Source organism: Puntigrus tetrazona, chromosome 3, assembly GCF_018831695.1.
Source record: "Puntigrus tetrazona isolate hp1 chromosome 3, ASM1883169v1, whole genome shotgun sequence".
In the NCBI taxonomy this organism is placed as follows: Eukaryota; Metazoa; Chordata; class Actinopteri; order Cypriniformes; family Cyprinidae; genus Puntigrus; species Puntigrus tetrazona.
In genome coordinates this window covers 3,509,509-3,523,689 of record NC_056701.1, presented here as the reverse complement: position 1 = coordinate 3,523,689, position 14,181 = coordinate 3,509,509, and the positions used below count along the sequence as shown (strand labels likewise).

Sequence of the window (14,181 nt, the reverse complement as noted above, 5' to 3'; positions counted from 1 at the left end):
CACACACCCCACACACACACACCACACACACACACACACACACACACACACACACACACACACACACACACACACCCACACACACACACACACCACACACACACACACACACACACACACACACACACACACACACACACACACACACACACCCCACCACACCCACACACACACACACCCCACACACACACCCCACCCAACACACACACACACACACACCCACACACACACACACACACACACACACACACCCCACACACACATTACACACACACACACCCACCCCACACACACATACACACACCCCACCACACCCCCACACACCCTACACACACACCACACCCCACACACACACCCACACCCACACACACATACACACCACACCCCACACACATACACACACACCACACCCCCCCACACACACCCCACACACACACACACACCCCACACACATACACCCCACACCCCACACACACACACACTTTTTCCTGAATCTCTTAAAAGATGCCTAACGACGACGATGAAGTCGTGTGACTGCGGTGCAGTTCATTTAGCTTTTAACCCATGAATATTATCACGGTGACCAAAAACGCCCGCATCATAAATGTTTGTCGTCACAGAGCTGCAGAAACCCAACAGCTAAAGGCATGCTGGGAGTTGTACTCGTCTGAGTGTAACGGCTGCTGCTGAACGCAAGGTGGAGTCGCTGTCTGCTTTCGTCTTTGAATCGAACGTCACACAAACCCCAAGCAGAGGTTATTAACCGTGATTCACAGCCTACATGGAAGAGTGACTCTCACACGCTCAAAACTTTATGAAAAATGAAAAATTTGATTTTTAATATTAGTATTGCTTGTAATGCAGCCAAAAATAAAAATAAATAAAACATTAACAGTTAATGTAAGTCGATTACATTAACTGTTAACACTACAAAAAAAAGGGGAAAAAAAGTATTTATAATTATCTTATTAACTCATGAATTATAATAATTTCATATATATATTTATTTATATTAAATGCCTATGCATGTATTTATTTTTGTAAAAAATATAACTCATGAATTATAATAATTTTATATATACATTTATATATATTAAATGACTATACATGTATTTATTTTTTAAAAAATTATATATATATATATATATATATATATATATATATATATATATATATATATATATATATATATATATATATATATATATATATATATATATATATATATATATATATAAAAATAAATATTTTTAAATAATTACAAATATGAGTATTACAGTAATTAATTAAATTAACTGGGATCACATGAAAGGGAAAAAATGCATATTAATATATTACACTACAATAATTTAAAAAAATCGAATGTGTGTGTGTGTGTGTGTGTGTGTGTGTGTGTGTGTATCGTATCTCGCATGTGAAGGTAAACATTTCCGGTGTGACAGGTTCACTCAAAAACTGGGTCAAAGGTGAAGGTGATCACATTTCCTTCAGGGGAAAAACTCTCAGGGACGCCTGCCGATATCTAGTTTCACAATAAAACGTCGCGATGACTAAAGATCCTATAAACGAGAACCACCGGTAATCAGGTTATTTTCATCTATAGCTGTTCTCCGTCCTCGGCGGCGGAGGCTTTAAACGCTCATGTTAATTAGGGGCCTGCCTTTAGAAGCACAGAGCTCATTGACTCACCATGGAGGTCACCACCAGAGCAGGAAAGAAGCCCATGGTCAGGTAGAACGCCAGCTCCACTAACTTATACCTAAAACAGACACACAGCGGACGGGTGAACACCTCTCACTAATACAGGTAGACACATACACTGCCTGTTTTGTGCACGCTTTAATCACCCATTCTGTTGAACTTAACACACTTTAAGATATTATTTATTAGCAATAAACGTTGAAATAAAAGCGCTTTATATATTTCTGTGCATTATTTACAGGATTCTCTTAAAGTATGTGTAAACCAATATTGCAAATAACACTTAAATTATTTTGTAAATATTTAATAATAAAAATAATAATAATAAATTATAACAACAACAATAATATCATCACAATTTCCTGGACAAATAATAATAATTTATGACTGTATTAATAGGATAAAAATTAAACAAATTATTTCAATATTTACAATTTATTTTATTTATGTATTTTAAATGCATAGGTGCTCACTTGTGTGGCTAAACGTCACAAATGGCCAAGTTATGGATTAAAAAAAAAAAAAAGTTGTGCATGTAGATTATCAATCTTGCCCCAACTTTAACAAAAAAATATTTATTAATAATAAAAAGCTTCATTTTATTTGTATATAATACATATATGAATATTGTATATATGAATAGTTTATTCATATATAAAATATATGAATATATAAAATCTATACGTAAAAAAAATTATATATATATATATATATATATATATATATATATATAATAATATTATATATATAATAATAATAATAAATATAATATATATATATATAAATATAATATATATATATATAAATATAATATATATATAAATATAATATATATATATATATATATATATATATATATATATATATATATATATATATATATATATATAAATATAATATATATAAATATAATATATATAAATATATATATATATATATATATATATATATATATATATATATATATAAAATATTATGAATATGCCAAAAAAATATTTATTAACAATAAAAAGCTTCATTTTATTAGGATGGCTGTACTGTATGTGATCGGTTGTGATTACTAATAGATGAGCCCCAGTCTAACAGATATAACGTAACACTTTGCGTGCCGATGCTCAGTGTTTCCTAACTGAGATGTAATGTGTGTGGCAAGCGTACTTCTCGTGGTAGTTGAACACATAGATGGTCCCGGCGGCAGCCATCAGCCACACAAACCAGCGCATGTGAGCGGCGAGCGGCCCCAGCTCCCGGAGATTCAGCCTGCGGGGAAACAAGCAGCGCCTGCTCCGTTATCAGACAAACAAAGGGTTCTTCATGAAGCATGTGAAGATCGTGGGAAATGTTGGTTAAATCATTTAGTGCTTGGTGAGACACACAATAAATCTCCAGTGGCCTGTTACTTTTAGAAATATTCAATGGTTATAATGTATGTATATATATATATATATATATATATATATATGGAAAAAGTAAATATGTAAATAAGTCAATAAAAAAAATATATATATTATATTTTATTTATTTTATTATAACTATATATATATATATATATATATATATATATATATATATATATATATATATATATATATATATATATATATATATATATATATATATATATATATATATATATATATAATAGTTATAATTAATTAAATATTATAATTAATTATTATAATTTATTTATATATATATATATATATATATAGAACATGTATGAATATAAAATATGAATATATAAAATGTATACGTAAAATATATATAGTATCGATATAGAATATGTATACGTAAAATGTAATGTGTGTGTATATATATATATATATATATATATATATATATATATATATATATATATATATATATATATATACACACACATACACACACAATAATCAATCACTATAAACATTTTTCTCATAGTTAATATAGATCACTGTAACTGAGTAACATTGCAAATATATTATATAATATAAGACACTTAACATAAGCATTCATATATAACTTAACTCATCATTTCTAGATATACAGTACATCCTGTATCTCCAGTATTGTACATTATCAGTTACCTCTTTATATAAAGTTGGAGTATAAAGTATATTTGTATGAATTTATTTTAATATATATCAGTACAGCCAAACAATAAAAATCGCATCCAAAATGTACGGTGTATACTTATGATATAAATACACCTGCACGTATATTTTTCTAACAAATGGGTTATTTTTATACATTAAATATATTTATTTATAATAATACTTACATGCATATAAATCTAGAGAAGTAAATGCATGCAAATAACACACATAAAATACACAGGACACGATCAAGTATTAATTTTAACATAGGCCGATTAATTACCAATTAGTTTTTAATAAACGGCATAAAAAAAAAAAAAAAAGACTTCTTTGCATCACCATGTCTAAAAACCACGGTTACTTAAATATAAAGCTTTTTAAATGCATTTGAAAACTAAATACAAAGAAAAAACGTACCATGGTGTATAAGAGGCAGCGATGAAGAAGTATATGACGACTCTATCACACATGTGGAAGCAGTGCTCCATGGACCTGAGAAATAAAACACACAGGAGACGATATTAATATATGCACTACAATGTCGTAATCATTCGGATGCATTAATCGATACAGCATCCACTGTGTTTGGAAAAGCGCACGACAAAGAGAACGGTTCACTCAAAAATTTAAATTTGCTCAGAGTACTCAGTATAAATGGGTTTGAGACGTTGCGCTGAAGTGAATGGGTGCCGTCGGAACGAGAGCCCAAACAGCGGATGAAAACGTCACCATCCACACCGCTCCGGTCCATTGCGACGAGAAAAGAAGAAAGCGATCCATCGTTAAGACGTTTTTAACTTCTTAAAGTCTTAAAACACGAAAAAGGTGATCAAAACACACCCACAAGTTTAAACGGTGCAGAAAGAGACCGGAGAGAGCAACATCGCGGGTGGAGAACTGCACCGTTGGGACGTTTTGTTTTATTTTTTTAAATCAGCTTCTCATTTTGACGGCACCCATTCACCGCAGAGCAACTCTTGGAGACGGCCCGAGGCCGAGGGAAGAAACGGCCTGCTCCTGATACCTGAAGTGACGCGTGACGGCCAACGCACCTCATGTGGCTCTTTTTCCAGGAGATGATGTGAAACACGGTGGAGACGAGGAACAGCGCGATCAGACCCATGCCGTACACCCAGGCCGTGATCCTCTCCCAGCGGTCGTCAGACAGCCGGTGCAACAGAGCCATTCCCACGAACGCCGGCACGATCAGCAGCTACGGGCCAGAGGTTGAGCGGGAAGTGAGCATTCGAAATGAGCCTCCACACACACACACACACACACACACACACACACACACACACACACACACACACACACGAAAGTTTGTTACCGCGTGGGTGTAGCAGTTGGCCGCGTGCTCGTAGCGTGTGGGCTGGTAACGGCAGTTTGCAGCCGCCCGGGTGTTCATGAACCTGAAACGCAACAAACACCGTGATTAATAACGCTTTCATCCCACACACGTTTGTTGTCATCGGCTAAAAATATTTTCGAAATTAATCATCATTGAAATAAAAAAAAAATATCTAAAAAAACAGTACTTTATATTATTATATATTGTTATTATTATTATTATATATTAAATTATACTTCACATAAATATTCCAGTTAGTTCCAAATACCACCATAAAAAAATAAGAGTAAAAATAAAACCAAGACACACAAAGATATATATATATATAAAATTGCGAATATTAATAAATACTATAATACTAGGACAATTTTCCCCAAAAAATTTAAAATAAAATAAAATAAATAGAGTAAAAAAATAAAACCAAGACACACAAAGACTCTAAAATTAAATAAATAAATAATAATAATAATAAATATATAAAATTGCGAATATTAATAAATACTATAATACTAGGACAATTTTCCCCCAAAAAATTAAATAAAATAGAGTAAAAAAATTAATAAAACCAAGACACACAAAGACTAAAATTAAAGCTAAAATTAAAAAAATAAATAATAATGTTTTGAAAAAAAAATATATAAACACGAAAATGTCTTTAGATACAAATGTTATCACCACGGCATTTCTACCTACCAAAGATCGAATGAAAGTCAGTTTGTGTTCATTCTGAGCCGTCTTTCACGACCGCCCCATCAGCGACTCATGCGCATGTCCTGCATTTCTCAGGTGTGTTTGAGTCTGAAACTCCTCGAGCACGGTGGTGTGTGTGTGTGTGTGTGTGTGTGTGTGTGTGTGTGTGTGTGTGTGTGTGTGTGTGTGTGTGTGTGTGTGTGTGTGTGTGTGTGTGTGTGTGTGTGTGTGTGTGTGTGTGTGTGTGTGTGTGTGTGTGTGTGTGTGTGTGTGTGTGTGTGTGTGTGTGTGTGTGTGTGTGTGTGTGTGTGTGTGTGTGATGCAGTGGCGCGTGCTCATTAAAAACACACACGCATCTGTATCCATGCTGCGTCCCCTGCATTCTGACACTGCTCATGTTCGAGGACCAGAGAAGCACAGTCAGGACGCACGAAGGAGTCTAGGTGTCGGGCTCTCATTTATAACCAGACCGTAGGGCATGCTGTGAGTGGTGTCCTGATCTATAGATAAAGCATGCATCTACTAGAGAACAACAAATAGCAATGCCATTAAATCTATAAATAGAAAGAAACAGAGCCTTCAGGTTGCAGGATGAACTTTTATCCCAATGCATGGTCTGATGATTGCATCAAGAATAGAGCTTATGGTCTGATTTGTGATCATGCAATATGCAGTCATATACCCATCTCCCTTATTAAAACATAAATACGCGATCAGACCACAAATAGAGTCTGATCTCTTAATAGATACTATAGAGAGTCAGTATAGTCTGCTTACCATGCATGATCTGAATGCATTATTAAACGCCAAGCATTGAAATAAAAAGCATCACGTCGCTTTCCTGTGCACCAGTGAATGGTCTGATCTCAGCAGGGAACATGATCGATAAAGATGTACGAACTGATCTCTGAACAACCAGACCGCATGAACGAGCAGCAAACACAAGACAAAGAGATCAAACAACGCATTAATGAATCGTAACGGCACGTAACCGGACCCGTTAACCGATTAGCCCGTGGACCCACCTCTGGAAACTGTTGACCCTCTTCATCTCGGGAAACCCCGAATAAAAACAGCAGCAAATCAATCCGGGGATGAAAATGAATCAGACGCCCGAGGCCTGCGGCGAGATCTCCATTCACAAAAATCAATCCCAGATCGAAACGAAACGCGTCCGCAGCACCATAACTGCTCAAAAACGCCCTAAATCGTCCGTTTTGTCACATCATTTCACCTCGCGTCCGACCCCTCTCTCTTTTCTGCGCCTTTGCCTCTCTTTCTGTTTCTACCGAAAGCCGGAGTTGTACATTTCGAGCATTTTTTTTTTTTTAGGCACGCCTGATTGACGGGGGCTTTGGCCAATGAGAGCGCGATCGGCGTGAGGCGGTCTAAGCGCTCGACCAATCAACGGCCGCGATGACATCGCTTTGTTTGACGCGACAATGGAGGGCGGGGCTTACGCGACGAGAGAGAGTTGCCATACCTGTTTGAATCGCGTCTTGTTATTCGAAAAGGACGAGCGACTCTTTCCCGTCAGTCAGTTGAAATGCTAAACGATAATCGTTAAACATAAGCGTAACCCTACCCTAAAGCCACGACAAACAGACCTCTCATTTCCTCGTTTCTGTGTAACGTTACTCCACCATGGTTTTGAACACGTGCAATCTTTAAATTACCCCTGAACTAATATGTAAATACCGTGGTATGTGTAAAATGGGCCATTTAATACTATGAGGTACTTTAAATACCATGTAAATGCGTGGCGTATGGAAATGGTGATCATTCATTTCCAGAGTACGCGGTTTTGCCAAGTGACACCGCCATGACGCCGCCGCTCTTATCCGCATCATCTGACGTTTTGCATGAAGTCATCAAAGTGACGTCATTGCTTTTCTCTCAGTTCGGTTGTGCGTCGTATAGGCACTTGCGTTCCCCGTCTTGCACTGAATTTTCCCCTCCGGGATGCAGGAGCGTTTGCCTCGTCGGACCGGCCTGAACCGCTCTGTGTACGAACACGCATTGAATGCGTCCCGACCCGCAACGCTGAAGGCCAGCTTGCACAATATTAATGCGAAACAGCGTGTTTGGGTGAAGAGCCGCCGTGGCTCAGGGATTCTGTGACCAGGAGCAACATTACATAAACCAGCAGCGACGGCATTAGATGTCACAGAACATTTATGTAAGGCCGTTAACTGAATTGAGAAGAAGGCCGTGTCATGTTTTCCAGGAAAAAAAAACATCCCAGAGAAAAGAAGTTTTCTTGTTTCGAGAGTTTAACAGAATTCTTCTTGTTTCAGAGAAACTGTCCGTTGGTGCAAGAATAAAACATTCTCCTGAAATGCTATGCGAATACTGTGCCGAATAAAAGAATACGGCACTCCTACCGTGTTGACGAGATCTATTAACTGCACTGCAGACGGATTTAGCTCTAATTGTCTCAGGCTTTAAATGGTTGCCAGGTCATTTGATTACGGTGTACTTACGGTGTCATTACCGGGACCGGCGTCGTTATGAAAACGTTACGTCTGCATGTTCTTGGAACTTTCGAGTTTCTTACATGCGGAAGTTAGCGACATCATTAAGAGAATGTTCCGTTTGAGAACTTTGCAAACATTATAGGAATGTTACTTTCAAATGTTATCGGAACCGTCTGAAACGAATGGGTAAATTAGCATCCAATGAAACGGCTTCGGAAAAACATTCGGTAAACATTTCTGCGTTAACATGTTATTAAAGACCAGTTAACTTGAACGCGCATCCGTTTAATGCTGCTAGAGGAATGTTTGTAGCCTAGCTAGCAGTCTGAGGCACTGAGGTGTATACCCAACTCTAGGAAATGTTTGGCTCTTGTTCTGGAAAGGTTCTCTTAAAGTTACGAAAAAACATTCCCCCTCTAGAACGTTCATTCAAAGTCACCTAGTCTTTATTAACGCTCTCAAAACCTTATTGACATGGAACTATTTTCGTTGAATGCTCTTTTTTTTTTTAGATGTTCTTCAAAAGTAACTTCACCAACATGATAAAATGGAATGTTCCTTAACATCTGCATAACTAAGAACATATTTAAAAAACATTCTGAGAACGTTCAGAAGTAATGCTTCAGTTAAAGGGAATGTCGGGAAATGTTCTTAGAGTGACCTTTGCACCATTCGGACAGCGGCCACACGTCTGCGTTTCATCACTTCCTGTGCAGCTTTTACATCCCACAACGCACCAGAAATAGAAGTGAGAATGCATCAAACAATAAAACGAAAAAAACACCGCAACTACATAAGCAAGTCTTGAAGAACCACCGCAAGACCTGTGATTTTAATGTGCGGGACCAGATAGAGATCAATATGAGTTTAAATGGCACCAACCCAACCTTTTTTAGAGCGGTTGGACAATGTGTGCTTCGGCCTCTTAACCAGATAACCAGTCCTACTTCTTCAGCTTAAACCTTTCTGTAGGCCCTTAGAAACCACGTGCATTAAAGGAAATTGCAATGATTTGCACCCATTGCGTTGCAACCGACAGCCCGGCTCTCAGAAACCAGCAAACTCTTGACGCTAGAAAGAGCCTAGCGCAGCAAGAGGAAGCTGAGAGAGCTAAATAAACCGAGGGAATTACACTAAGACACTAACAGGAAAGCCGATCCTTCTCTTCCTCCTTGTAATCTTTCATGACGTGTTTCCCTACGCTCAAATCTTTTTGGTCACATCTGAAAACATTAACAAAATTAGCTCCGTGTTTTGCTAATGTTCCCAAGACAATGTTATTTCTGCGTTCCCTGAGATTGTTTCATATGCTTTATTTTTTATTTGTTATGCGAATATTACGGGGATAGACCAGCAAAAGTAAACCTGTGGTAAAAACCTGTGATTTAGTCAAAATATCTTCTTTTTAAATGTCATAAAACAAATAGTATATACTGTATATATAACTGGAACACAGCAGAAAACACTTTCCTGCATGATGTGACGTCTATTTTTTTTTTATCTCGCCGTTCCCAGGTTACTTAATCTCCGTGAGGTTGATAAGGAGCTCCTTTATCAGCCTTTATCGAGTTTTGGACGTGTTCATCTGCCCAAAATATCAGCATATCAATACTTCTACATCTCAAGGTCGGCTGTCATTTTCAGGCCTCGGCCATTCAGCTTGACTGCAGGACAACATTTAAGCTAATTCGATTAGCGCTTGGCGCCGTACGTGCTAGCTTCTCCTTTCACAATCACTCCAGGCAAGTGACCCGCTCGTGGCTCGTGGATGTTTTCGGTAGCCCTGACCCCGCTCCAAATAGATTTAGGGTCGTCTAGATCATCACACACACACACCCAAAAAGTGCAATGGGGGTACCAGGATTGTGATTTAGCCTAGTAGGACATGTTCCTGGACCAGCAACATCTGTGAATGCACATAAAATATGATATATATATAAGGGCAACCTAGCTTAATGCTCATTATAAAAAGACTACCCATAGATCCAGGTCACCAAACGAACAATATTTTTCACTTGAGGTAAAGGTCCGGAGGGACTTGGAAATGAAATTACACCCAGATAGTTTTCGCGCGGCGCGTGCTCCCAGAGGGAAACATCTCTCATTACTCTTTCATGGACTGTAAGAGTAAGAACCGCGGTGGCATAACAAAAGAGGCCACCTGAGAGGAGAAAGCTGAAATAATATCCCAGAGAGCGAGGACAAGCGCGCTGCCAGAACCCGAGCCCCAAACGCAGCGCAGCCGGCCTCCCAGAATCCTCTCTGTCTGGCGCTTTCGTCCCTTGGCCCTGTTTTCGTTACGGAAATTTGTCTCGGGTGCGCCGGTCCCAGCGGAGACTAAAAGTCTCTTTATATTTCGGCAGGATCTTCGTTGAAGACGAGTTCTCGTCGTACGTGTGTCAGTGTGACACGGCGCTATCTTCTGTTATCTTCACGTTAAACATTTACTCGTACGCGCTGCGAGTCACTCAACCTTTGAAACGGACGGAGCGCGCGAGCGGTCAACAAATAATAAACGTCCACAGATACGATTGCGGTAAATTATCTAATCGCCAGCGATGTGAGCTGGCAAGCATTTTTATGATGCTCTATTCGGATAACTTATGCATTATTCTTTGGTAGAAAGTCAAGTATGCAAAAAACATATGGTACTGAAGACTTTCCTTTACAGTAAATTCACTGTTTCAAATGAAAAAAAATTATTTTGTTTTCAAAAGAAGATTCTTCTGTTCACCAAGGTTTCTACTCGCAGAAAAAAAATGATATATTTATTAATAAATTCAATATTGTGAAATATATTTGCAGATTAAAATAATTGTTCTCTTGGTGGCTATTTTTTCAAAGCTTTAATTGATTTTTTTTTTATTGATTTTTGAATCAAAGTTGATCAAAGCTGAATTTTCAGCATCATTACTCCACTCGTAAGTGTCACATGATGCTTCAGAAATTATTTTAATGTGTTGATTTGCTTTCTTAATAAACATTTCCGAAAAAAAAAAAAAATCAATATAATTAAAAACTCTTTGAACCTTTGAATGGTATTTTTACTACTGAAATTATAATAATAATTTAGATATATAATAATTTAAATAGAAATCTTTATTTTGAAAGAATTAATTTTTAAAAAATATATTATGACTTTTAGTATTTAAGTATTTTGTTATTTTAGGCATATTGGTTATTATATTTTTTCATATAATAATATGTAGCATTTGTTTATATTTATATTCATTTTATAGCATTCGATTAGCTCATATAGGACAAGATGAACATTTTTTTTTAATCTTCATCCGCTGATTAATCAAAGAAACAATCAGACGAAATTGTCATCCAAATCAGCTCTTGAATTCATCTTTCAGAATCGTTCCCGGGGAAGGTATAAATATATAATGTAAATGTCCTGTATTTGTTCAAAAGCTTCTCGCGCCGAGAACCAGAAGAGTAAAAATAGCCAGAAAGTACAAAGTAGCATGACGTAAAGCTCAGCAGCTAATGGGGTCAAGACCCCTGTGACAAAACAGTCGTTCAAGTCCTCGCGATACTGCGTACACACACCCAAACAAAAACACTGAACATGTTCTCCAAACCACTTCAGCCGTGGTTTTGCTGATGGATAATCCAATCAACGATCCAACGAGATCAATGTTCGTGATACGTCGACTCGGAATAAACGCGGTATGCCGTCTTGGACTACTGTTTTTAAACCAATCCCTGGCCCCGCGGACACTTCGCGGAAACGTCTGACCTCCATTTCACTGATTCACGGATCTAGCGGGTTCAGAAAAAGACTCAGGAGGCTCAAAAGTTGCTCTTTTAAAGCTCAGGAGGCTTAATGAAGCCGTCTGTTACGTCACGTTTAAGCATCGGTCTCTGTTTCTCCAACAACAGTCAATAGTTAGCCAAAAAAAAAAAGATTGTAAAAATGCTACGGTAAACGCCTGCTAATTGGCTAGCGGCAAGTTCCCTTACTAAAGGGCCAGGTAACAAATTTAGGTTATAAAACGCTGTGCGGACGTTATTTTAGGTTGGTTCTACAATGCTGAAATGTCCAATTTAAATATGGCGTTATTTAAATGTTTTAAAATGTGTAAAACGTTCTTGTTGCATTTATTTTAACTCAAAATGTAAAGTTATATGAACTTACATGTATTCTAACGTTAACACACCTGGTTTGTTGTTGTAACCTTCAAATGTTATTTAAAGGTTACCAAACTACCAAACTATATTTTCACCCAAATATCAATCAATCAATCAGTCAAACAATTTTATTTATATAGCGCTTTTACTGAACAGTACCAAATAAGAATATAATGACAGTGTAAATAGTAATGTATAATGACAAGATTAAACACTTATTATTATTATTATTATTTATATATTATTATTAGTCCGTGTAATCAAATCAGTGATAATCACTAGAGATTAAGTGTCCTCAACTAAGCAAGAGAGAGGCGACAGCAGCAAGTAGACAGCAGGCAAATATAGGCTGACGTTACCTAAATATATTTTAAGAACAGTAAAATTTCGAGTTTCCTTGTTGTGATTACGTAATGTTATAAAAATGCCCTGCACGAGACCTATTTACCGCGAATGTGAACGCAATAAAGCAAAAGGCAGAAACTAAAATGTTGCTGCATTATTTATAACTGTAAGATTCTGTAAACCGCAGCTGCTGATTTTTACTGTAAACTCAATACATTTATGAGAACATTGCATGCACGTTACCTGAAGAACGTTTTGCCTTTACATTTGTATAACTTTTAAAAAACGAAAATTGTGAGAACATCCCTGCTAGACAAGGAGACACACTAAGTAGCTTTACAGTAAAATACCGTTAAATGTACAGACTTTACAGTAAAATACTGTTAAATGTACAGAGACGTGAAACTTATTTGCACAAATTTAAGTACAATCCCGTAAAAACTAAAGTGCTGCTACAGTATTTTTAACTAACTGTAAATTACCGTTTTTTTAACAGTCCATGAATTTAACGGACAAATCATTAAATCCTAAAAGGATCAGTTCAGACTTTCTGCAGGCCGTTTTTAAAATGGAAAATTTTACAATCAGTATTACAACATTAGAAATCATTTTCCAATTGGTTCTCCATTGAAACTCAATGCTGCATCAAAAACGTGTGAAAGGGACTCACCGTTTCTTCTGATAATCCGATCCCGGCATGATTCAATCCCGCGCAGAAGTTAAGAGTTACTTAAAAAAAAGGTGTTGTACAGTACACAAGTTATAAAATGAGGGATACAGTACTTTGAGTATGTACAGTGGATAGAAAAGATAACGTGTGCTGTAGCTGCTGTTATCAGTCCCCTCGCTTCCAGCCTGTCAGACCAAAGTACTCTTTTTCTCGGCGCCCGGAGGTTCGTAGGTGGTCACCATCTTGTTCTGGTCCCACCTGGCGCTGGCGGGCGAACTCTGCATGACCACCAGCCGGATGGGAGCGGGGTTGACGTTGGGCACGGGGTCGGGGGCGTACTCCTTGGTGGGGTCCTTGCCCTGGCAGTCGTAGAGGATGCAGGAGATGAGGAAGACGAGGAGGAGGATGACATAGCTGGCGATCAGGATGATGAGGTTGAGGGTGACCGGGTCTATCTCCACGTCGTCGGCGATGAAGCTCATGGTGGCGGCGGGACGGCGAAGGACTGAGACGCTAGTGAGCCGAGTATCTCAGGACATAGAGACCTGTGGGGGATTAGCTGACACAAATCTCTCTCTCATTCTCTCTCTCTCTCTCTCTCTCTTTCCTTCGCTGTCTGTCTGACTGTCTCTGGGTTCGGTTTAATGTGCTTTATTGGCATGACTAATAATCGTACATCTGTATCGCCAGAGCATTTGGGGCTTATATCTCTATCTGTCCATCGTTCAGATT

General features: G+C 37.6%; 1 protein-coding gene across 9 annotated transcripts in view; it reads right to left on the bottom strand.

Annotated features, from left to right (window-relative positions):
• mmd (monocyte to macrophage differentiation-associated) overlaps positions 1 to 13,614 on the bottom strand; it is a 16,839-nt gene extending 3,225 nt beyond the window's left edge. For 4 of the 9 annotated variants that reach the window (XR_006250493.1, XM_043235399.1, XM_043235403.1 and 1 more), the window contains exons 1-6: positions 13,450 to 13,614; positions 5,110 to 5,191; positions 4,832 to 4,992; positions 4,197 to 4,271; positions 2,860 to 2,982; positions 1,690 to 1,759 (exon numbers count right to left, since the gene is read on the bottom strand). Coding sequence is in view for 8 of the 9 variants with exons in the window: in XM_043235399.1 (XP_043091334.1) it covers positions 1,690 to 1,759; positions 2,860 to 2,982; positions 4,197 to 4,271; positions 4,832 to 4,992; positions 5,110 to 5,191; positions 13,450 to 13,478 (540 nt within the window). In the remaining variant the exon portion in view is untranslated. Of the gene's footprint in view, positions 1 to 1,689; positions 1,760 to 2,859; positions 2,983 to 4,196; positions 4,272 to 4,831; positions 4,993 to 5,109; positions 5,192 to 5,823; positions 5,990 to 6,845; positions 7,301 to 13,449 lie in introns of those variants that run through there. The other 5 variants (XM_043235401.1, XM_043235404.1, XM_043235400.1 and 2 more) reach the window with 4 other exon arrangements.
• Positions 13,615 to 14,181: the final 567 nt, after the last annotated feature.